This window comes from Penaeus vannamei, chromosome 32 (genome assembly GCF_042767895.1).
Source record: "Penaeus vannamei isolate JL-2024 chromosome 32, ASM4276789v1, whole genome shotgun sequence".
Classification (NCBI taxonomy): domain Eukaryota; kingdom Metazoa; phylum Arthropoda; class Malacostraca; order Decapoda; family Penaeidae; genus Penaeus; species Penaeus vannamei.
Genome location: NC_091580.1, coordinates 25,637,048 through 25,662,047, shown reverse-complemented (window position 1 = coordinate 25,662,047; position 25,000 = coordinate 25,637,048). Strand labels below are relative to the sequence as shown.

The 25,000-nt window shown below is 48.8% G+C and overlaps 1 protein-coding gene across 16 annotated transcripts in view; it reads right to left on the bottom strand.

Moving 5' to 3' along the window:
• Pka-C1 (Protein kinase, cAMP-dependent, catalytic subunit 1) overlaps positions 1–25,000 on the bottom strand; it is an 865,648-nt gene that overhangs the window by 153,299 nt on the left and 687,349 nt on the right. For 3 of the 16 annotated variants that reach the window (XM_070144818.1, XM_070144819.1, XM_070144821.1), the window contains exon 1: positions 5,842–6,909. The exons of 12 other annotated variants lie outside the window; for them this stretch is intronic. In XM_070144818.1, the coding sequence (XP_070000919.1) occupies positions 5,842–6,340 (499 nt within the window). In that variant the 5' untranslated portion in view covers positions 6,341–6,909. Of the gene's footprint in view, positions 1–5,841; positions 6,912–25,000 lie in introns of those variants that run through there. One more of the 16 variants, XM_070144820.1, reaches the window with a different exon arrangement.

The following is a 25,000-nucleotide window of genomic DNA, read 5'->3' as shown; positions in this document are numbered from 1 at the left end:
GATGATAACAGCAACACAAATGCTGATAACAATAATAATAAGAACAATGATAATGACCATGACAATAACAATACAGTAATAACAAAATGCCAATAAAAATGAGTAATGAGAGCAGTAGTAATTACCATTACAACTACGACTATCAAAAATGATAATAACAATGTTAATAACGATATAAATGATATCAATGATTATGATGATGATGATGATATTGATGATGATGTTAACAACAACAACAACAATAACAATAACAATCCCAATCCCCCCCATAAAAGAATCCCAATCAGATTTAAAAAAAAATAATAAGTTGACAAAGCAAGCGTTACTCTCGCAGCTGACCGTAAGATCTTGTCAAACAGGTTCCTCCGCAAATGACCTACTCCACAGCGGGGAAGCGACCGCATAAATAACGTCTCCTTCAAGCAGAAAGACGATACGAGGGAGAGGGAGAGGGAGAGGGGGGGGAGGAGAGAGGAAAGACGATGATGGGAAAGAGAGGGAGAGAGAGAGGAAAGGAGATGAAGAGAAGAAGAAGGAGAGGGAAGGCGAGGGATAGGAAAGGAAGAGAATGAAGGGGAAGAGAAGAGGGAGAGGGGAAGAGAGGTAGAGGGAGAGGGAGAGGGAAAGGGAATGTGGAGGAGAGGTGAGAAAGATGGAGAGGAGGAAAGAGGGAGAGGGGGAGAGATGGGAAGAGGGAGGTAGGGAGTGAGAGTCGAGGAAAAAGAAAAGAGAAAACTGAAAAAGGAACCTGAAAAACATGAACCTTAAGGACAACAAGAAAAATAAAGTAAAAAAAAAAAAAAATGGACAGAAGAAAAGAAGTAGAAGATACAAGGAGCCAAAACAAGAAAAACACGAAAAAGGATGAGAGAAAAAAAATACAACACCAATAAGAAAACAAAACGAAATTGAAAAACAATACACGAAGATGGCAGCGGTGAAGCAGAACAAAGATAAGAGCGAAAAAAAGATGAAGAACAAGAAAAAAATATAAGAATAAGAAGAAAGAGAAGAACTAGCTGGAAAAAAGGAAAGAAAGCAAATGAAAACGAAAAGAAAAGAGAAGAGGAGGAAGGCAAAGAACAAAGACAAGAAGCAGACCCCCCCCCCGACACCAACCGCCCACCCCCTCAAAGCCGCCTCCAAAGGGCACCCCCGCCCCTCGCCTCCTCCACCCCAGGACGTGATTCCTTCGCTCGCTCTATCCATCTCCACTACACGGGAAGGATCACGGTGACGGGCGCTCTCTGCGGGGGGCGCGGGAGGGATGGGGAGGGAGAGGGGGTGTTGGGGGAGGGGTGGGGGCGCTGGAGGATGGGAGGAGAGGGGCGTTGTGGGGGTGGCCTTTCTAGGGATGGAAAGGGAGAGGGGGCGTTGGGGGTGGGGTGGGGGGCGCTGGAGGGATGGAGAGGGAGAGGGGGAAGGTAGCCGTTCGAGGGGCGGGGAGTGGGAGTGCTGGTGGTAATGATGGTAATGCGCATGAATTAGGAGGTAGAAAAATAAAATGAAAAAAACAACAAAAAACAAAAAACAAGACGATCTATTATCAACATCGATGTTAATTTAAAAGTTATAAAAAGACGAGGAAAGAGCAATGACAGCATTAGCAAAAACTATACATGTAATAACACTAATAATCAGCATATGCAATAACAATAACAACACAAGCAAAAACTATACAAATAATGACAACACTAATAACCATCATAACCATACGACAAATACGAGGAAGAAGAATTAGAAGACGAAAAAAAAAGAGAAAACAATTGAAAAAACTAAAAGCTAAACAAAACAGAAGGTCACACCGCCACGTGCCCGCAAAAGATACACTCACCTCCCCCCCCCCCACCCCTCGGCGGTCACGTGACCCACCTGCCGCCCGCTGCCGACGCCCGCAATCCACTCTTGAGCCGATTCAACCGCCGCGCCAACTGCCCGGGAGAGTCCACTCGCAGGAATGCTGGGACGGCGGGGAAGGGGTCGGGGAGGCACTCGCGGCGGCGGTGGTGATGGTGATGGTGGTGATGGTGATGATGGTGGTGATGGTGATGGTGATAATGATGATGATGATGGTGGTGGTGGTGATAATGATGATGATGATGGTGGTAGTGGTGGTGATGGTGGTGGTGATGGTGATCGTGGTGATGGTGATAATGATGGTGGTGGTGGTGATGGTGATAATGATGATGGTGGTGGAGACAGCGGTGGTGACGGTAATTCTGATGATGATAATGATAATGATAATGTTGGTACTGATTAATTAAGAGGGAAAGAATCGGAAGGAAGGAAGAGACAAGTGTCGGCAAAGAAAGGCAAAAAAAAAAGGAGAACCGATAAAACGCAGGAGATTTATAAAAGCAACACCAGCAGCAGCACCACCAGCGCCATAAACCAGCCGCGTCAGCCCGATATCCCCGGAGGCTTCCAGGCGCTTAGAGAAAAATTACATACGATCCACTGGACAAAAAAGAGAAAGAAAGAAAAAAATACGAGTTTCTACCTGTGGAATCCTTGCTGTTCGCTGTTCGTTTTACCTGCGAATAAATTTCCTGCCCGCCCGAGAACCGAGATCCGAACAGGGAACAACATATAAACTTCGCGAGTCGCCCAAGGACCGCAAGCAGGCAGGCGCCGCACGTGACTCCTTTTGGCGGGGCTTCGTGCGCACGCTCGCTTGGGTTGTGCGTGTGAGAGTGGGGAAGGTTGTGATTGTGTGTGTGGGATTGTTGTTTGTGATTGTGTATGTATATGTATGTGTGTGTGTGGGGGGGGGGGTTGTGTGATTGTGTCTGTGTGTGTGTGCGCGCGTGCATGTCCAAGCTCCCCCCCTCCCCCCCACACACACACACCCCATTCCCCTCAGCAGCGACAGACCAACCGACCGACCGACCGACAAACACCCCTCCGCCCATGGCCCCGAGATGGCATCAAGAAGCCGGCTCGAGCGATGAGAAAGGTCATTAGCCCCGCCCCTCCACCTTGCAAGAAAGCGCTCCGCAGAGATCACTTCAACAACAACAACAGCGCATATATTTTTACCCTCTACTCGCTTTGAGCGTGTTCGCGGGGCGGGCGGGGACGGCGGGAGGGGGCTGGGGGGGGGGGGGGGTCGTGGGAGAGGAGACGGGGGAGATGGAGGAAGGCGGGCGGGAAAGAGGGTGGGAGTAGAGGAACGGAGAGGAGGAGATAGTAGAGAAGCGAGGATGGATAGCAGAAATAGGTGAAGAGGAAGAAGAAACTGGGCATCTGCAAAACCTCCCCTCCTATCATTTATAAGCCTTTGCATATCCGCGTTTGATAGGGAGGAAAGGGTTGGAAGCAGTAGGGAGGAGAAAGGAAGGGAAAGAGAAACGGAGAAGAGACAAGGGGGAGAACAGAAGGAGTGGCAAGTGAAAGAGAAACGGAGAAGAGACAAGGGGGAAAGAGAAAACGGCAAGTGAGAGAGATACGGAAAAGAGACAAGGAGGGACAACAAGAGTGACAAGTGAGAGAGAAACGGAGAGGAGACAAGGGAGTGGGGGAGAACAGAGGAAGTAGCCAGTGAAAGAGAAACGGAAAAGCGACAAGGAGGAAGAACAGAGGAAGTGGCAAGTGAAAGAGAAACGGAGAAGAGACAAGGGGTAAAGGCAGAGGTAGTGAGAGGACGAGAGATCGCGTATTACAAATAAAGCGAGCACATGACAGTTGCCCCACCAACCCGGGGCATAAAGCGGCCATGCCAAAGAACAGGAAGCCCCAGCAAACAATAAAGAAAATGCATGTCGCAAAGGGGGTCGGGGGTAACCGTGGGCCAGGGAGGGAGGGAGGGAGGGAGGGGGGGGAGCAAGAGTGACACGGAGAAGAGTAGGAAGACAAGGTCCGACCCCCACCGCCCCCTGGCCCACCTCTCCCACCCGAACCCACCCTGACCTCTTCGGGTATTTATAAGCAAAGGTGACACAAGAGCATGTTGATTGATCGTTACCAGATAAGTCCCCGTCACGCTGCGAGGCTCGCCTATCGCCACCCCCCTCCTGCGCCGCCCACCGCCCCACCCGGTGCCAGAGAGAGAAAAAAAAATTCTAAACACAAAGTACATCTATTAAAAGACGAGATCCCCCTCGGCAGAAAGCCCAAAACACACAAAATAGCTTTACTGAAAGATGTAAACTGTCTCCCCTTTCAACCGATTTATCAAGTGCACAACGGGGGCTTCTGCAATTTCACCAACAAACTAGAGCGTTCTATCATCCGCCCCGCCCGCTGTCTGTATGTCGCCTGCCCTCCCCCCTCCACCCCCTCCTCCTGCCCACCCCACCCCCTTCTTCAATGCCTTCTTTCACCACATCCCGACACGCGCACCTCGCCACCTCTAATCGCCTCGCTTCTAATGCGTCCGTGCGCGTGTGCAGAACATGTGAGTGAAACGTTTTTTGCCCGAGTCCTGGGCGGCAGCAACGTTTTTTTAACCACCATATCTATCCTCATACATAACCTAACTTCCGTGTCCTCTCCCCAACCTCACCTCCCCCCTCCCCCCTCAGCAACCTCTAATATCGAGTCTTAAAAGCCCCTTGACCCGCTAACCTCTTTCAGCCAGCTATTAACCCTATTCCCTAACCCAAAACTACCAACGCAATATAACTAAATCTATATCTCTATACAGGCTTTGCATGTGTGTGTGTTTGTGTTTATATATATATATATATACATATATGTCTCTCTCTGTGTATATATATGTATATATATCTATATCTATATCTATCTATATATCCAACCTTTATTTTTTTTTTTAAATACCCTTATACATACAGGAAATTAGCAAAACCAAAACAAACAAATAACCAAACACCAAAAAACAATGATAATCATATGAAAAGAAGAGAGAAAAAATGAAGAAAAAAATCCTGCCACCCACCCTCCTCCCCCCGCCCCCCGCGAACTCGGCTTAAAAATACCCTTCCTTCCCAGCCTGGTAAATCATCAGCGTTGCGCAACCCACGCTTTTAAGTAGCTGTCGCGCCCAATTATCGGAACTGATGGCTCTATCGAAGCAGGCGGGGCTTTCCCGCCACGGAAGGGAGAGAGGGAGGGGGAGGGGGAGAGAGGGATGAAGAGAGGGAGGGGGAGGGGAGGGGAGGGATAGGGAGAGAGAGGAAGGGGAGGGAGGGAGGAAGAGAGAGAGGGAGAGAGAGAGAATGGACAGAGACAGGGAGACAAAATGAAGAGAAGGAGAGGGAAAAGAAGAGGAAAAAAGGGAGAAGAGACGAGAGAGAGAGAGAGAGATGGAAATAGGAAGAACCCGACACACACACAAAAAAAGACCCGACCGAGAGAAGGGAAAAAAAACACCCATCCCCGGTGCCAAAGAGGGGAACCGGAAAGGCCAGGAGGACAAGAAAAGGGCCAATGTTATGGGAGAAAGCATACAGATGGACCGACAAACAGTTCCCCGAAGGCCCTACCCTTAAGGTGCCCAGAGAACATGCGTAATCTTCCCGGAACACCTGCCCAACTTGAGACACTTCGTTCGAGCTGGGGGGGGGGGGGGTGCGTGTGTGTTTTTGTGAGTGTCTGGGTGCGTGAGTGTGTGAGTGTAAATCTGTGTGTGTGTGTGTGTGTGTGTGTGTGTGTGTGTGTGTGTGTGTGTGTGTGTGTGTGTGTGTGTGTGTGTGTGTGTGTGTGTGTGTTTGTGTCTGTGAGTGTGAGTGTGAGTGTGAGTGTGTCCGGGTTCGCGTATACATAGATGTGGATGTAAGTGTAACCCTAAGTGTAAGTGTAAGCAAAAGCATACGCGCGTGTGTCAGCGTTGGCATTTAAAGCAAAATAAAGCAGAACACAAACGAGACTCGTCACAGGTACCGTCTAAATGCAAATTCATTTCGCGTTCACTGTCCTGGTCGTCCTCTTCGTCGCTCCGCTCCTCCTGGTCGTCGTCCACCTCATCCTTGCTGGATCTCCAGGAGGAGGCGCTGATGTTCTCCTCCCGCTGCCGATACACGAGTCTCGACTTCTCTTCCTCTTCCTCCTCTTCTTCCTCCTCATCTTGCTGCTGTTCCTCCTCCTCGTTTTCGAGCTCTTCCCTCGTCTTGAGGATTAGCGTTGGGTCTAGCTCCACGCCCTCCCTCGGCCGACACACGGCGATTCCGGAGTCGTGGGCGGCGACCGAGCTCTTCCGCTGCTCCGAGCGGTCGTCGTCGTCCACGTCCGTGTCATCGTCCGAGTCGGAGCTGTAGCAGGGCGCGATGCAGAGGACCACGGGGTCGGAGGCGTCGTCGTCGTCGTCCTCGTTGCCGGAGTCCCATGTGATGGACGACGACGAGATCGTGAACACGACGGACTCCTCCACGTCCCCCGACATGGCGGCGCTCGCTCGCTGCCCTCACACACACGGACGCCGAAGCGCTCACTACGAAGGGTTCGGAGGGGGTGGTTGGGCGCTTTCTACTGCCCGCCTCTCACTGCCAAGACCACCATCACCATCATCACCTCCGCACAACCCCAATATCCCCAATTTCTTATTATCAGAAGAAGTAATGTGAACAACCACCGCGGGGCAGTTCCGGGCTGCGCTGCGAGCGGCGAGGGGCTTCGTCGACGCGAGGGCCCCTGTAAACACACACTGAGCCCTCGCCGTGACACACACCAGGCGCTGCTGCTACGATACCCTGGCACTAGCCTGGCACCCGTTCGCGGATGACACTCCCCCTCGGCCCAGCGTCATGACAGAGACACTCTTTCGCGCACACACGCGCACACACATACGCACAGAGCTCCCCCTGAGCGGCAGGTGCGCCTCCGCCGTCTGAAGGCAGGATAAATCCCTCCGAGCGGGGCTTTACATCATCCACACCAGGTGCCACCTCTCACGGCACAGACCGGACCCACACTAGTGCCACAAGGTGCCACCGCGATACCCCAGCGCCCCGCGGACAGTGCTCGATCCGCCACTGCCCAACTATCCCAGCGACGTTTCAATGAGTCCCGAAGGCCCCAGGGACTCCCTGGCACCCCGGGGCCTCCGCCGCGGCCAGCACGGCCTTTGCTGGCACCGATTGGCACTTGGCAGGAGATTAGTGGAGGGTCGAGACCAAGCTAATTTGCCACGTCCTCTCTAAACGAGACCGCGGGAAAGAGAAGGGGAAGGAAGCGCACGGATGCTGCTCCTGCATACAAAATCATCCTTATCCTGATAATCCTCCTCGTCTCATTCTCGCTCCCTCCTCCCCGGAAATACTTGGAATCGCACCTAAACCTCACATCAGTGTCGGAGGCGCGTCACTCTAACCGCCAAGGGCATCAGAATATAAAATGAAGATCAAAATGACAAAAATTAAAGGGAGAAGAAAAAAAAACTTAAAAAAGCAACCGCATTAACATATCCAAATACACCGTCAAGGCGAGAAAAAACACAAACAAACAAACGGTCCTTAAAAATGTGGTTGTAACGAGAGCAGATAGAGGATCAGCTGGGATTTGGCACCGCGAACTTTGCAACTGGATGGAATACCGACCAGGAGTGGCGGTTATGTTGACGTCAGTCCCAAGGCTCACTTCTCCCTCTTCCTCGTCTATCTGTCTCTCTTTATCCCCATTCCTTGTTCTTGTCGCCTCTGTCTGTTTGTCTTGGTTCGCCCTCTTCTCCTTCTCTTGTCACCACTTTCTGCCTATCTCACTTCACCCTCTGCCCCTGCTTTCTATTGCAGATTTCCGCCTCCCTTCCCTTATCTCCCACCCTATCTCTTCCCTTTCACTCCCTCCCTTCCCTCTCTCCCCTCCCATTTCCCCACACCCACATCCTCCTCAACACCACCCCACCCACCCTCAGCTACACCTGGTACCGCGGGTCATCACACCCCCACGACAACGCGACGCACAATAAAGGCACACCTGCAGGTCCTCCTCCCCCTTCCTCCAATCCCCCCTCCCCCCTCCAATACCAATTACCGCCGCCGACCCCATTCACCGCGTCGAGAATGAATAAACGAACGCGTTAATGAGATCCAATATGCGGCCGCCCACCTGAGACGCCCACGTGTCGAGAAGCCGTGTTCCTTCTGACTCCCGCTTCGTTGGAAGGACAAAAAAGGAGAAGCAGAGATGATATAGTGGAGAGAAAACGAGACAAGAGACAATGAAAGGGGAGATTGCGAGAGCTAAGTATGCGCAAATACAATACATATTGTATACGGCCGGTGCTATTTCTTTGCAAAGGATAAACCCAAAAAGAATAGCCTACTGTATTCTCTGGTAATATCATAGTAAACAAATAGTTCTTTAACATCACTAATACTCCACTCTAGCAACCAAAATACCCGCCCCCCCTTATACACACACCAGAAAGAGAGAGAGAGAGAGAGAGAGAGAGAGAGAGAGAGAGAGGGAGAGAGAGAGAGAGAGAATGAGAGAGAGAGAATGAGAGAGGGAGAGAATGAGAGAGAGAGAATGAGAGAGAGAGATAATGAGAGAGAGAGATAATGAGAGAGAGAGAGAATGAGAGAGAGAGAGAATGAGAGATAGAGAGAATGAGAGAGAGAGAGAGAGAGAATGAGAGAAAGAGAGAGAGAGAGAGACAGAGAGAGAGACAGACAGAGAGAGAGAGAGAGAGGAGAGAGAAAGAGAGAGAGGAAAGAGAAAGAGAGAGAGAGGAGAGAGATAGGAAAGAGAGAGAAAGAGAGAGAGAGAGAAATAGAGAAATAGATCAAGGGAGATAAAGAAAGAGAGAGGGAGAGAGAAAAAGAGAGAAAAGGAGACAGAGAGAAAAGAAAAGAAGATAAATCATCCTAATAATAATGATAATAAAACAAGACCTCCCCCCGCCCTCCCCCACCTCCCCCAAGCACCAACGCCATCCATCACGGGCGAAGCAAACCGGCTTGCCCAGCGCGGTCGTCGTTAACACCTCATTCGCCAAACGAGCCAGCCAAGTCAACGCAAGCGGGTCGTTACTGCCTCTGACAGCACGACCACCTGTATACTGCGACGACGCCCTCGGTTGGCTTGGGGAGGGTTAAGGGGGGGTAGGTACAGCTAGGAGGGCTAGGTACAGCTAGGGGGGGTAGGTACAGCAGGGGGGTAGGTACAGCTAGGGGTGTAGATACACCTAGGGGTAAGGGGAGAAGAGTATGTAAAGGGGGGGGGGAGTGTTTAAGTGCTCCCTTGAGCACCCTTCTTCAGTATTAAGGAAGAGGGAGGGAAGGAGGAAAGTAGAAAGAGATGAAGGAGCAAATGAAGGAAGACGGGACGGTAGAGGTTAGAAGGAAGGAATGAATAAAGGAAGGAAGGGGTAGTGGGGAGAGATGTAGAGAGGGATAAGGGAGTAGGAGGAGGGAGTGAGGGAAGGGGAGCAGAGGGCGATGAGGGAAGGGGGCGTCGCAACAGGTTTCTCTGGCGAAGATTTTACGATCGTCCACCGCGGATTCTAAAGCTAAGGAAGCGAGCGTGCATTTGCCTTCCCTTCCCCCCCCCCTCTTTAACCTTTACCCCCCAATCCTTTCGGCGCCAAAGGGGTTTTCTGGACTTCATTACCCGCGCAGTGCAAAGGGGTTTAGGGAAGGGGAAGGGGAGATGAAGGGGGAAAGAGAGGAAAGGGAAGGGGAGGGGAGGTAGGAAGGGAGGAAAGGGGGGGAAAGGGAGAAGGGAGGAAACCGAGGGAGGGGAGAAAAGGGAGGAGAGGGGGAAGGGGAGAATAGTGGGAAAGAGAGGAGAGGGGAGAAAGGGAGGAGAAGGGGAAGGGGAGAAGAGGGGGAAAGGGAGGAGAGGGGGAAGGAGAGGAGTGAGGGAAGGGAAGGAGAGGGGAAAAAGAATGAGAAAAGACATTCGGAGACGAAGAGACACGAAAAAGAAAGGGAAAGAGGGCAGTTACGAAGACAGAGAGAACGGGGAAGGGGACATGAGAAGAGCCGGGGAAGGAGAAGATGAAGGAGAAGCAATGGATGAAGCAAAAATCAACACCTCGTGATGTCGGGACACTTCACATTTTATGACCCTCCCCTCCGCCCCCTCCCTCCGTCCCCTCCCTTCATTCCACCTCCACCCCAACCCCTTCAATCAGCCCTCCTCGCGGCTTTATCTCCCTGTTTAGCGCTTATCCATCTGGGTTCGCTCGACATCAATAGCGCTGTAAAAGCCGTTGATAGCGCTTATTCGCTCTTCCCGCCGCCGATCCTCCGCTCGTTCCCGCCCAAATAAAATGCTGCTTATTGGCCTCTGGCAAGACGTCCAGAGAAAACACAAAAATCACTAACAATAACAAAAACAAAGACAAATAAAATAGATACAGACACGAAAACCTGAACCAACACCGAATTACGCTGCACACCTGTACTTCAGAGGGGAAAGAATGCGACATAGGAAAAAAATCAAGAATAGAAACTAAACAAGGGAAAAAATCAAGTATAGAAACTAAACAAGGAAATAAAATCAATAATAGAAACTAAAAAAGGAAATAAAATCAATAATAGAAGCTAAAAAAGGAAATAAAATCAAGAATAGAAACTAAACAATGAAATAAAATAAAAAATAGAAACTAAATAAGGAAACAAAATCAAGAATAGAAACTAAGCATGAAAATATCAAGAATAGAAACTAAGGAAATAAATCAAGTATAAAAAACTATACAAAGAAATAAATCAAGAATAGAAACCAAACAAAAATATGAAATGAAGAATAGAAACTAAACAAGGGAAAATCAAGAATAGAAACTAAGCAAGAAAAAATCAAGAATAGAAACTAAGGAAATAAATCAAGAATAAAAACTATACAATGAAATAAAATCAAGAACAGAAACCAAACAAAACTATGAAATGAAGAATAGAAACTAAACAAGGGAAAAAAATCAAGAATAGAAACCAAACAAAACTATGAAATGAAGAATAGAAACTAAACACGGGAAAAAATCAAGAATAGAAACTAAACAATGAAATAAAATCAAGAATAGAAGCCAAACAAAACTATGAAATGAAGAATAGAAACTAAACAAGGGAAAAAAATCAAGAATAGAAACCAAACAAAACTATGAAATGAAGAATAGAAACTAAACAAGGGAAAAATCAAGAATAGAAACTAAACAAGGAAATAAAATAAAGAATAGACACTAAACACAGTTATTCAAAAATTCAGTTTACGCTTTACATACTCCGCTGCACTAGAATGCGAGGCGGTTTATTGTGACCAATCAAAAACGAAGGATTATGTATTTTTTAGCCTCTTCATACAGTGCAAAGGGTGGAAGATTGAGCGAAAAAGGCGGACAGAGTAAGGGAGTGACTGACACACACACGCAATGCATATAAAGAGATAAAAATATGGGGAAGTGAGAGAGCGAGAGGGGAGGGAGGGAGAGAGGAGAGAGAGAGAGGAGAGAGAGAGAGAGAAAGCGAGCGAGAGAAGAGAGAAGAGAACGAGAGAAGGAGAGCGAGAAAGACCAGAAAAAAGACACACAAACAAAACAAAAAATGAAAATACCCCTTCCCGTCCAACCAAAAAGAAAAGAAAAGAAAAAAAAATCCCAGGTCCCGGCGCACAGGTAGACAGCCGGCGGGGTGGCGTTACAAGCGCCAGTCAGCCGTACGTCGTAAAATGGCGCTTAACAACTGCACTTACACGAGGGACCCGCATTGTTCGCGCCACCACGGACGTAAACACAACAGCCTCCCTGTTTCCTCTCCGTCCTGCCTCTTCTTTATCTTATCGGAGTGCAAGTATAACATTCTCTGAGGGAAAGGCACTTGTACGGTGTCTCTTATAATATTGAGGAGTGTGTCTGTGCGTGTTTGTGTTCTGGATTTGGTGTACATGTGTGCGTGTGTGTTTGACTGTGCGTGTGCTTGCGTGTTTGTTTGTCTGTGCGTGTGCTTGCGTGTTTGTTTGTCTGTGCGTGTGCTTGCGTGTTTGTTTGTCTGTGTGTGTGCTTGCGTTTTTGTTTGTCTGTGTCTATGATGCGTACATCTGTCTGTGTCTATGCGTTCGTGTGCGCAAGCCTTGGGGAAAAAAATCAAAATCAAGAACTGCAAAACTTAACAATCTTGTAAGATTTCGCTCTCCCGTCACGAGCCGCTACGAATCGAGAAGGACTCAAGGCATGATTGATTCCCTTATCTTGATTATCCTCGCAATCCATCCGTCAGCGTCAAGATGCAATCTCGCGACGGTGGGCGGGCGGAGGGCGCGCGGGCGGGCGGTGCGGGCGGGCCCCGACACACACGCGATTACAGACTACCCTATTTGTATCAACGATGGACTACCTGCGATAAATCCAAGAGACAGAGAGGGAGAGGCGGGGGGTGGGGGGTCGTCTGCTATCAGGCACTGTGTATGAGGGGGTATATTCATAGGGGAAAGCACGAGCGTCGTATTAGGGAAAAGCAAGGTCGTTAAATGAGGAGAAAGGCAAGAGGGTTGTATTAAGGGAAAGGCAAGGAGGTCGCATTAAGGGAAATCTAAGAAGGGACGTATTTGGGGAAAGGCATGGGAGATCCTATCAGGGGGAAGGCAAGGGGGTCATATTAGGGGAACGGCAAGGGAGCTCGAATTAAGGGAAATCCAAGGGAGGTTGAATTAAGGGAAATGCAAGAGAGGTCGAATTAAGGGAAAAGCAAGGGGGTCGTGTTAGGGGAAATGCAAGGGTGATTTCATTTGACAGAAATGGGAGGGAAGGTATCAGAAAGGAAGAAGGCGGTGAAATTTAGATTTAGAAAGGAAGAGGTAAGGAGAAAGACAGAGAGCAAGGAAGGCGGGGTGGGGGGAGAGAGTTAAGGAGGGAACTCACAGTAGGGGAGGGGGTTAGAGGAGAGGAAATAAAGGGAAGGAGAGAGAGGAACCAACCACAACACCTATAATAACAACAGCTGATTTACCGACCCCACAAAGCAATCACCTCCCAGATAAAAATGCAGCGAAATCTAACCTCTGAAACAGGGGTAAACAAGGCAGTTGAAAAGGAAAGGAATTTATGAGAAGACACAGATGAAAAAACGGAAGAAAAAAAAAGTCCCATTTAGAACCAAGGACGCAGCAGAGGGACAAGAAAACGGGTTAATGCGAAATTCCAGCCGGGGAGGAAGAAGAAGAAAAAAAATCTAGTATCAACACAACTTCAAAAGCGCAGCTGGTTGTCTCCGGTTCGGGAGTTAAAGAGGCACGCGAATTCCTCCCCGACCCTATTGGATCTCCCGGATTTGTTATGCAGCAGAACAGGAGGACCTCAAAGTTCTCGGCGAGCGGGGCGGGGGGCGATTGGAATAACACCCTAAGTCCTCGAGGAGAAAGGGCCGATCGGGGATCACGCGGAAGAGCGGAACGACCTGCTCGCCGGTCTCGCCAAGCAGCGCCGGGATCGCCAGGTGTGTGCGACCTCGCTGCCGGCTCTCTATTTCCATCTCCCCTTCGCCTGGCGATCGTCGCTTCGTGCTTCTTACTCTCTTTCTCTGTGTCACTCTGTGTCTTTCTCTCTGCCTGTCTGTCTGTCTGCCTCTCCCTCTCCCTCTCTCTCTCTCTCTCTCTCTCTCTCTCTCTCTCTCTCTCTCTCTCTCTCTCTCTCTCTCTCTCTCTCTCTCTCTCTCTCTCTCTCTCTCTCCTATTACTTGCCAACCTCGTCGACTTCTCAGCACTTTCCCACAAACAAACATGCTGGGACCCAATCACACGCATAAACACGAGCTCTCATACAACCGCACATATACAAACATCCACCTCAGAAGAAGAATTTAAAAAAAGGGAGAACAAGAACTATTTACCTTCCACGACAAGCGTCTCCGAAGCCTTCTTCAAAGACAGCTGCCGTGTACCTTGCTGACACTTATATTATTGTTGCAGAACATGCAAGAGTGGGACGACATCTAAAGCGTGAATTTGCTTTGCCATCTGTAGTTCATCGAGGTTCGTATTAACGGAGAGAGGGAGGGAGGGAGGGAGGGAGGAGGGAGGGAGGGAGGGAGGGAGGGAGGAGGGAAGGAAGGAAGGAGAGGGGAGGAAGAGCGAGAGGGAAAGGGGTGAAAAATAGGGGAGAGGGGAGGGATAGACGGAAGGGAGGAGGGAGGGGAGGGAGAGGAGGAGGGAGGGAGGGAGGAAGGGAGGAAGGAGGGAGGAGGGAGGGAGGGAGGGAGGAGGGAGGAGGGAGAGAGAGGGAGAGAGAGAGAGAGAGAGAGAGAGAGAGAGAGAGAGAGAGAGAGAGAGAGAGAGAGAGAGAGAGAGAGAGAGAGAGAGAGAGAGAGAGAGAGAGAGAGAGAGAAAGAGAGAGCGAGCAAAAAAAAAAAAGAAAGTAAAAAAAAGAGCATCAAAATAGACAAACAGCGCAGGGGAAGAAACAAGAGAACCCCCCCTCCCGCCCCCCCTGACCGAAGTCGTAAAGCCGGGCCCCGCGTCCGGCGCTGACAGGGCGGCGAAACGGACTCGGGAGACGAGACGAAATTCGCGATGCTACTTACTCTCTTCTATTGCCGTGTTGTTGTTGTTGCAATTGCAGCTCTCTATGGGGCAGTCGTGCCAATCTCTCTCTACGGTACAACTAAAGTGCAATTTCGTTTTTCTCTCGTCTCTCGTGGGGAAGGGGGGAGAAGGGGGAGGGGGAGTAGGGGAAGGGGGGAGAAGGGGAAGGGGGAGTAGGGGAAGGGGGGAGAAGGGGAAGGGGGGGTAGGGGAAGGGGAGAGTAGGGGAAGGGGGGAGTAGGGGAAGGGGGGAAAAAGGACAGGGGAAGGGGGAAAAAGGACAGGGGAAGGGAGGGGAGAAGATAGAGGACAGAGGGATAGATTTAGAGTTCCAGCAATACCTCCTCCTCAATGCAAACAAGTGGTTTCATCTCTCTATAAACACATTCACCTGTTTATCAATCTATTCCTATTTTCTTTCATGAGTGCGAGTTCAGATGTGCAGCATCATCGTCCCCAAGCCTTGACAAGGCCTTTGCTCGTGTGCCATGTCATTCCTGCGTGTCATACTTGCGAGGATGGCTCCCTCTCCTCCCCCGCCCCTCTCCCCCCACCTCCCCAAGTCCTCCGTTTTGAGGGAGAGGAAATAGAGAGAGAGAGAATAAAAGGAAGGGAGAGCGAAGCGGACCGCGAGGAGACCCGAGCCCCGTTCTCTCGCACCTGGATAGCGGGGCCGCAAGAAGGGCAGTTTTAGCAGCATCGCCCCCTTCGGATCCTCAGATCTGAAAGAAGGTTACACTGACCCGGTGTCTCTCTTGGGATGAAGACCTAAGGACAGCTTACGATGTCATATGCATCTATCTACATCTACACCTATCTACACGTACACTTCCTTAACCTAGATCCCCAACCAAAAAGCAATAACCTCAATTAAAAGAAAGTCCTCCGTGCAACCGACTCCCTGCCCGCCCCGCCCCCCGCCGCGCCGCGCCCGGTCGAGCGAGCCAAAGGCACAAGCAAGTACATCGATCTGACACCGCGTTAAATCAATCGTAACGCTGCCATTTCCCGGCCCGATTCCTCATTTCCACTCGCGTCCGTGCTCGCTCACTCACTCGAGCACACGCCGCTGCACTCAACTCATTCACTCACCCATGCGCCCTCATTCATGGACTCGCCCACGCACACACGCGCGCAAGCACTCATGCATCCATCATTCAAATGCCCAAACGGTCGATGCCACAAAGCGGAGGTAGACATCTTCAAAGACATCTTCTGCAACGTCAGTGCGAAGAGAAAGAGAAGCAGAGGAAGAGAAAGAGGTAGAAAGGAAGGCCTGGTGATGAAGAGGACAATATTCACCAACAAAACAATAAATCAGGGAACAAAATGAAAATAATAATAATAATAACAAGACGAGGCAAGCTATGGGCATCGGGGGGAAAGAAGTGAGTCAGACGAAGAGTGTATCAGTCTTCATTATCCATAAAAGGCATTAAGGCGATCATTACGACCTGGTTTTATCGGAAACTTAAGCCGGTTTTATGAGCCCCCAACCCCTCCCCCATTTCTCCCTCCCCGCCACCCGCCCCCACCGGCTTTCGCTCGAGCCAATCCCCCGTGACTTTAGTGGTCATCTCGGACTTAGGATTAAAAAAAAAGAGATGCTTGGCCAACATTTATAAAGTGTTTCGACATTCTCTTTGACGACTAATTTAGGGTATATTGGCTATTTCAATGGCGTGAACAACTTTCTTGTTCATAAAAGAAAACACTATTCGGTGTTAATGTCATGGAAGTATACACACACATCGTCACATTCATAAATCCATCCTTACATACAAAAATACAGACACAGACTTGCAAGACAGACACAAACAGTAACGCAACACAAATCCACCCCCTCCCTCCCCCCTCCCTCCCTCTCCTCGCCTCCCCCTTGACAAATGACCTTTCTCGCGTTCCGATGGAGGCTCCTTGGGACCCCCTCCTTCACGCCCTGTTTCTCCACCTGCTCGAGTGTGACCGCCTTGCGCAATCCTCCTCAGGGAGCGAAGGACACGCACCGACGACCCCGGACGACCCTCTACCCCCCCCCCCTCTAAGGACTCTGCTTGTGGAAGGGGGGAGGGGGGAAGGGAGAGGGAGCTATGCCTTCTCCCTCCCGCTCCCTTCCGCTGCGTCCGTCGCGTCCCCCGCAAGCTAAGCCATCGCCGCTGACCACGCCTGACGGAACACGGCGAGAGGTGAAAGTGTCCACGAGGGAAGGGGGAGGGGAAGGGGCGAGGGGAGGGGTAGGAGAAGTGGGAGGACACGCGGACACGCCATGTCTGCCCCTCCCTCCTCGACCCCTTCTCCTCCCCTCTCCCCACTTCACTGAGCTTCTCGGACACCGATCCCTCTCACTCAACCAGAAAAAAAACATTCAATATTTTCGCTACTTATTCTTCCACTTCCACTTCTACCGTTACACTCATGGTAATCAACTGTCTAAACTAATACAAATCGCAACAAGATCTCCCATTCTTTCTCCTACCTGTCGCTGATACTATATCTTTACTTCTATAAAGTCCCTATCTTCTCCCATCCTTATCCTATCCTCCTTATAGCATCTATCCTACTCCTCCTCACCCTTCCACATCTGAATTCTTTCAAGTCTCTTGTTCTTGTCTCATCTCTTCTTCCTGGCCTCTTCGTTCTCCCTCTCTCTACCATCATCATTTACTTCTCCCCCCCCCCTTTCCTCCTTCCCCCACCTCCTCCCCCTTCCCCCTGCTCCTTCCCCACCCCCTATTCCTTCTCCCCTTCTTCCCCGCTTTCCTCCCTCATCTTTCTCCCCTTTCCTTCCCCTTCCCCCTTCCCCTTCCCCTTCCCCTCCCCCTCCCCCAATGGCCATTTAGAAACCAATCAGAGGGCGTTAAGTGACCCGCCAACAGACTAACCAACCGACGACTCAACCAATCACTGTCGCGGGAACGGGAGATCGTGCGCTATCGGGCCATCACGCGTGGGACGGAGGAGTGAAGGAGGAAGGAGGAGGAGGAAGAGAAGGAGGAAAACGAGAGGGAGGATGAAAAAAAATAGGAGGAGGAGAACGAAGAGAAAGAGAAGGCGGAGGAGGAAGAGATGGAATGGGAGAAGGAAGAGGAGGAAGAAGATAATTGATGATGATGATGATGATGATGAGGAGGAGGAGGAGAAAGAAGAAGAGGAAGAAGTCGTAGAAAAAGAGGAAGAGGAAAAATGAAGAGAAGTGAGGGTCGAAGAGAAGAAAGATGAAGGAAATATGGAGAAGTGAGGAGATAAGAGGAGTGAAAAGAGATGGGAAGATGGGCCGAAGAGAAGAGAAGATGAGAAGAGAAATCTAAGGAGAAAGGATTCAGTAAAACGCCAAAAAGAAAGAAAAGTCACACATAAAAAGTAAAAACAAATGTAAGACAGACTAAACAAACAAATACCATACACAAGATCAAGAAATAAAGAGAAAAAAAACGATCACGCAAAAACCCCACACAACGCACAGTCACCCAACCCTTAAACTCAAACAATACACCAAAAACAAAAGAAAATTCCCCAAGCCCCCTCCCCCCCAACCCCCCCCCCCAAAAAAAAAAAAAACGAAAAGTACCCGACAAACGAGACAATAAACCAATAAACCAATCTCCCGAGAACGCGCTGAACGCCTTATCTCTGCAACAATGCATCTTGCAGCGATTAGCCCCGGGTCCGGTGCCTTGACGGGGCGGCGGCGGAACTGAGAGGAGCATCGTCAAGACTTCTTTCTTGGCTCTTTCTTGCCCCGCTGGGAAGAAAGACGTCGACGCAAGACGGATGAGAGCGAGGAGAAAAGAGGTTGTCTTTGTGTGTGGCTTTGGGATCTCGCTCGGGGCGTGAGTGAGTGAGTGTGAGACTGAGCGAGTGTGTGTGAGAGTGAGTGAGTGTGTGTGAGAGAGAGTGAGTGCCAGCGTGAGGGAGCGACTGAGGGAACAAGTGAAGTGAATCGCCTACTTGTAGTTGTTGTCGTCTTCATTTTTTTTGCGAGTGACAGAGTGAGTGAGCAAAAGATGGCCTGTCCGCTTCTCTTGATCTCTCTTTCTCTTTCACTCTTCTCTTATTTTCTATCCCTCCTCTCCCCTCCCTCTCCCGCTCCTCCATCCCTCCTCTCCCCTCCCTACTCCTCTCTCCCTCCCTCCTCTCCCATCCCCACTCCTCCCTCCTCCCTCCTCTCCCATCCCTACTCCTTCCCTCCCTCTCTTCTCCCCCCTCCCTCCCTCCCTCCCCTCCCTCCTCTCCCCCTTCCCTCTTCCCCCAACCTTTGCTCTCTCTCTCTCTCACACACACACCCCTCCCCTCCCTCCTCTATCTCTCACACGCACATACATATTAGGGAAAAGCGCAAAATGGATTATACGGCCACAACCCCCTCCCCTACCCCCGTCCCGCCCCTGTCGACACACCAGCAGTCAGAGGAAAGCAGAGAGTGAGTAAAACGCCGGCCAGATATAGCCCAGACCTGCGAAAGGGAGGACAGATGCGCCGCAGTTGCTCTGTCGAAAGTCTTGGCAAAGGGAGAAAGAAAGAAAGAAAGAAAGAAAGAAAGAAAGAAAGAAAGAGCGAGAGAGAGAGAGAGAGAGAGAGAGAGAGAGAGAGAGAGAGAGAGAGAGAGAGAGAGAGAGAGAGAGAGAGAGAGAGAGAGAGAGAGAGAGAGAGGAGGGAGGGAGGGAGGGAGGAGGGAGGAGGGAGGGAGGGAGGGAGAGAGGGAGAGAGGGAGAGAGGGAGAGAGAGAGAGAGGGAGAGAGAGAGAGAGAGAGAGAGAGAGAGAGAGAGAGAGAGAGAGAGAGAGAGAGAGAGAGAGAGAGAGAGAGAGAGAGAGAGAGAGAGAGAGAGAGAGAGAGAGAGAGAGAGAGAGAGAGAGAGAGAGAGAGAGAGAGAGAGAGGAGGGAGGGAGGGAGGGAGGAGGAGGGAGGGAGGGAGAGGGAGGGAGGGAGGGAGAGAGAGAGAGAGAGAGAGAGAGAGAGAGAGAGAGAGAGAGAGAGAGAGAGAGAGAGAGAGAGAGAGAGAGAGAGAGAGAGAGAAAGGCAAAGGAGGAGAAATGGTGTATATGGATAATTTCGGCAAACTGGAGAAAGCAATAGGAAGTTTTTTTTTATCACACTTGGGGCGGAGATTATGTAATATAACACACACACACACGTACACATATAGCATGTGCACGATACACAAAACACACCTACACCTACACCTACCTACCTACACACACACACACACACACACACACACACACACACACACACACACACACTCACACAAACACACACAAAAAAAGAAACTGGAAAAAGCAAAGACTATTGGCGCCAAATAAATCGTACTTCAACAAGACTAAATCGACCGGAGATTTAAGCGGTATTCGCCAATCACTCGCGCAACTTGCAACAGTTAAAGGGAGGGGAGAGGGGGAGAGGGGGAGAGGGGAGAGGAGAGAGAGAGAGAGAGAGAGAGAGAAAGAGAAAGAGAGAGAGACAGAGAGAGAGAGAGAGAGAGAGAGAGAGAGAGAGAGAGAGAGAGAGAGAGACACAGAGAGACAGAGAGAGAAAGAGAGAGAAGAGGGGAAGCCAAAATTACAAAATTACATTCTTCGACGCGGAAAAAAACAAAAAACACGAGCAAAACACCAAATCCGCAGCAAATAAAACGAAACAAATATCCTCAGTGAACAAGGCGCGCAAACACAATCACCTTGACCGTAAAATGTATTTGCTAGAGAGGGATGACTGGCGCGGAGAAGCCAACGCCATTCCCCGGAGCGCCGAAGAGTGAGAGAGAAAGAGAGAGAGTAAAAAAGAGAAAGAAAAAGAGGTGGAGAGAGAAACATAGCGAGTAAGAGAAAGAGAAAAAAGATAGATAGGCAGATAGAGCGGAGGGAAGAAGAGAGGGAAAGGGAGAGGGAGAGAGTGGGATTAAGGGAGAGAGGGAGAGAGCGAGAACGAAATAGAAATAAAAAATATAATTAGAAAAGGAGAATGGAAAGGTGACGGGAAGAGAGCGAGAAAGAGAAAAATGGAAAGAGCGAGAGAGACGACCCCCCCCCCCCCCAGTCGCACCCGCGGAGACACCCGAGGTAAACTCCCAGGCATCCCTCCCATGTACACAGTTTACAGGACACGCATGCGCACCAGCCTGTATTTACGGGTTATATCAAATCGAGGTGTGACTCATCTCCCTCCCTTCCTCTTTCCTCTTCTCCCTCCCTTCCCCTCCCCTCCTCTTTCCCTCCTTCCCCTCTTCTCCTCCTCTCCCTCCCTTCCCCTCTCCTCCTCTTTCCCTCCCTTCCCCTCTCCTCCTCCTTCTCGCAGACACATCGCTTTCCTTTCTCTCTCGTGTCTTCCGCCTTTTATTTCATTTCCGTAGGTGATTCCGTCGTTTCCCTTGTCTATTTTTTCCGTTTTCTATCCCTAGCATTCTTTCATCCTCACAAGCGAGTCACTTTATTCTCTCTCTCTCTCTCTCTCTCTCTCTCTCTCCCTTCCTCACACACAATACCCCCATATCATTCTCTTACCTCCTTAATTCATCATCATCTCTTCTTGTTCTTCTTTTAATTATCCATCTTCCTTCCTTCCCTCCCCCCCCTTCGACTCCAAACAGGACAAATGCCAAAGACCCAAACACGACACCCCTCCCACGTGCTATCTTAATTTGTCAACGAGAGTTTTATGTCTCGAGACGACGACAAATAATTACCTACTCACCTTCCTGCCTTTGTGCTACCCCCACCCTTCCTCCCCCTCCCCGCCCCCCGTCTTTCTCAATCACCTTCCTACCTTTCAGCCCCCCCTTCCCCCTTCCCCCTTCCCCCTCCTTAACCCTGAAGTAGCGACAAGGTCACTGGGTCGAGTAAAGAAGGACTTTTTATGCGGCATCAGTTTATTAGGCACATTAATCAACGGATGATAAAGATGGGCTTTAACGTTTTTGTTCAACACTAATCGAAATAATTATAAAACAAAAGGACAGCAACCCTCCCCCGAACACGTACACATATTCATATGCTCTCCCTCCATCAAAATACATACATACGTACATACATACACACGGAAACACATACACACAGAAGAAAAAAAATAAAATAAAATAAAAACAAACAAAAAAGAAAATAGAAAAAACGAAAAAGAAGAAAAAATAAAGAAAAGGAGAAGTGAAAAAAATAAAAGAAAGAAAGAAAGAAAAAAAAACCCTGACCCTCCCTGTTCGAGCAAGAGGGCTCCTTTGCAATCTGCCAAGCGATGCCCTGGCGTGGAGATTTAGTGCCCCGTGACCACGCTGACTGCTCGGATCACTTGCGCCTTGGCACTAACTTGACTTCTTTTGTCTTACCTTTCTCTTTTTCTCTTTCTTACCTATCTCGTTTTTATTGTCTTTGTTTCTCTTTCTTCTTATCTCTCTTACCTCTCTCGTTTTTTTTTTCTCTTTCTCTTTCTTTCTCCTTCTCCTTCTCTCTTACCTCTCTCGTTTTTTTCATACTTTCTCTTTCTTTCCTTACCGGCTCTTTCATTCCCTTTCTCTCTCTTACCTCTCCCGCTTTTTCTCTCTTTCTCTCTCTCTTTTTACACCTATTAACCCACCCTCTCTCCCTTCACCTCTCCCTCCCCCCCTTCCCCTTCCTTCCCCTTCCCTCTCCCTTCCCCTCCCCTCTCGCTTCCTCCCTCACACCCTCCTTCTCTTTATCTCCGTTTCCCTGCATTCTTTCCTTCGCTCTGAGGATGAATTTACCGCATTCACAACAACGACACAAAACGCAACGAAAGCCAAACAAACCCTTCATACAATTCTTTAATATAATACGATAGAAATTAAAATAATGCTTCTTAACGACGCCGCCCAACATAAATACAAAGGCTACTGGCAAATAATCAAAGACTTTCGCCCTTATCGCTAAGATTAATGTCGCAAAAAAATTAATGTTCTTCCCGTCACTTGTTATAAAGAATATCACCATTAAAACACTTACGATTAAAGTTAATGAGGTGAGATTAACCTTCTGAATAGCTTTATTTGCCTCCAAGACGAACGCCTGTACACATAATCATAAACATATTCATCCGATTTGATGACAATGAAGTATAAATAGCAACAATAAAACGATAATGTAAAAGTGAATAATAGCAATAATGTTAATAATGATGACAATAATAATAATATTGTTAACAACCTAACAACACGAAATAAGAAATAACAACATTAATAATAATAACAACAATAACAACAAGTGAAGATATCAACAATATAAAAAATAACATATCCTAACACTATCAATAATCACCATAATAACAATAACAACGCACGAAAAAATAGCAACACAAACGACATAATGGCAACAAAACCCTCATTCCTGCAAGAAGAGGCAAGAGGCTGCATGACCTCCCAGTAATCTTTTGCAACAAGGCTCCAAACGACTCCTTTTAATTTTCTCCCAAAAATTGCAACGAGCGTCTCACCTCTTGGGAACAGGGAGGGAAAGGGGGGGGGGGGCGGGGGCGGGGGAGGGGGAGGGAGAAAATAGCTTATTATTTTTGCTTCGGACTTTTCTCCTTTTACATTTGTTTTCTTCTTTATTTGGTGTTTCGTTATTATACCCAGCAAGGAACACTCTCACAACCAGCAATTATTACAAATGCACATACATATAAACATACACAGACAAATACATCCCTAAAAATCATAGCATTTTTGTCTTCTTCTTATATGCAAACCATTAATAATTCTAACGTTTCATTTTAACCCCCCCATATCTCTCTCTCTCTCTCTCTCTCTCTCTCTCTCTCTCTCTCTCTCTCTCTCTCTCTCTCTCTCTCTCTCACTCTCACTCTCCCTCTCTCCCTTTTCCTCTCTCTCCTCCTCTCTCTCCCTCTCCTCTTCCTCTCTCCCTCTCTCCTCTCATCTTCTCTCTTCTCTTCTCTCCCTCCTTCTCTCTCTCTCTCTCTCTCTCTCTCTCTCTCTCTCTCTCTCTCTCTCTCTCTCTCTCTCTCTCTCTCTCTCTCTCTCTCTCTCTCTCTCTCTCTCTCAAAACAGAGGAAGAATGAAATCGCAAACACAAACGAAAACAATCTCTAAAACAATATGCCAAAACAAAAACTAATGTATTTTTAATCCCCACTTAGCAAAGGCCGAAGACATTCCAAAAACGAAACAAATGCCCTCCTCCGACAAAAAAATTAAGAAGAAAAACAAAAATATACACATCCATACCCAACAAACTCACCCCAAACACACACACACACAATCTCTCTCTCTCTCTCTCTCTCTCTCTCTCTCTCTCTCTCTCTCTCTCTCTCTCTCTCTCTCTCTCTCTCTCTCTGCCTCACATCCATCTCTAACACCCTCTCTCCCACACACACACACTCGCTCTCTCTCTCTCTCTCTCTCTCTCTCTCTCTCCCTCTCTCTCTCTCTCTCTCTCTCTCTCCCCCCCTTTCTCTCTCTCCCTCTCTCACGCACACACACACAAACCCACAAATAAACAAACAAATCCCAGCTACCGGCCATCCATCGCTGCCCAACATTCCCAGACATCTTCGACTCCCTCGCGCGCCACACAATCCCCTTCCCAAAAATTTTCCCGACGGACCAAAAAATTTACGCTGGCACCTGCACTTCTCGCGACCGACCTCCGCACCCAAGCGTCCTCTAAAAGATACGCTGAGAGGATAATGGAAGTATGTAATGCACACACATGCACGAGTGTGTGAGTGTGCGTGTTGGAAATCCAATAATGATAATAACAATAATAAAATTATCATGGTGACAATAAACGATAAAAATGCAGAATCATAATAATAATGAGGATAACAATAATAGTTATCATAAAAAATACATAATAGTAATAATAATAAACTAATTTCGCATACAATAACAAATCCAAAAATACTCAGAGCCAAAACGAAAAAAAAGACCACACGAAATGAATATTCCAACCCCACAAAAAAAAGTAAAAAAGAATCAAAACACCACGAGATACAAGATAATAAAAAAAAAGAAAAAAATCCATTACTATCCCTCACTTTCCTCTCGTCTTCCAGCCCCCCCTACCCGCACCCCCCCCCCCACCCCGCACCCGCTCCTTCCTTCCTTCCTTCCTTCCTTCCTCCTTTTCAGTCTCCGTTCTCATCCCCTTCATTCGTTTTCCCTCCTCTTCCTCTTCCCTTCCGTCCCTCCCATCACAATCCTCAAGTTCTTCCACATACCTTCCACATGCCGGCGAGTCAGCGGACACTTGGGCCCGGGGAAATGTCTTAGTGAAATCTCGAGGGTCATTAAAGAGGAGAGAGAGAGAGAGAGAGAGAGAGAGAGAGAGAGAGAGAGAGAGAGAGAGAGAGAGAGAGAGAGAGAGAGAGAGAGAGAGAGAGAGAGAGAGAGAGAGAGAAGAAGAAGAAGAAGTAAGGGAAGGACAAGTGTAGATATACAGTGAGATAAATAACTTACGGAATATCCAGATGGACAGATAGACAAATAGGGGGGCAGAGAGAGAGAGAGAGAGAGAGAGAGAGAGAGAGAGAGAGAGAGAGAGAGAGAGAGAGAGAGAGAGAGAGAGAGAGAGAGAGAGAGAGAGAGAGAGGTGGGGGGAGGAGGAGGCGGGTAAAGTGCCCCTGGCTTCAACA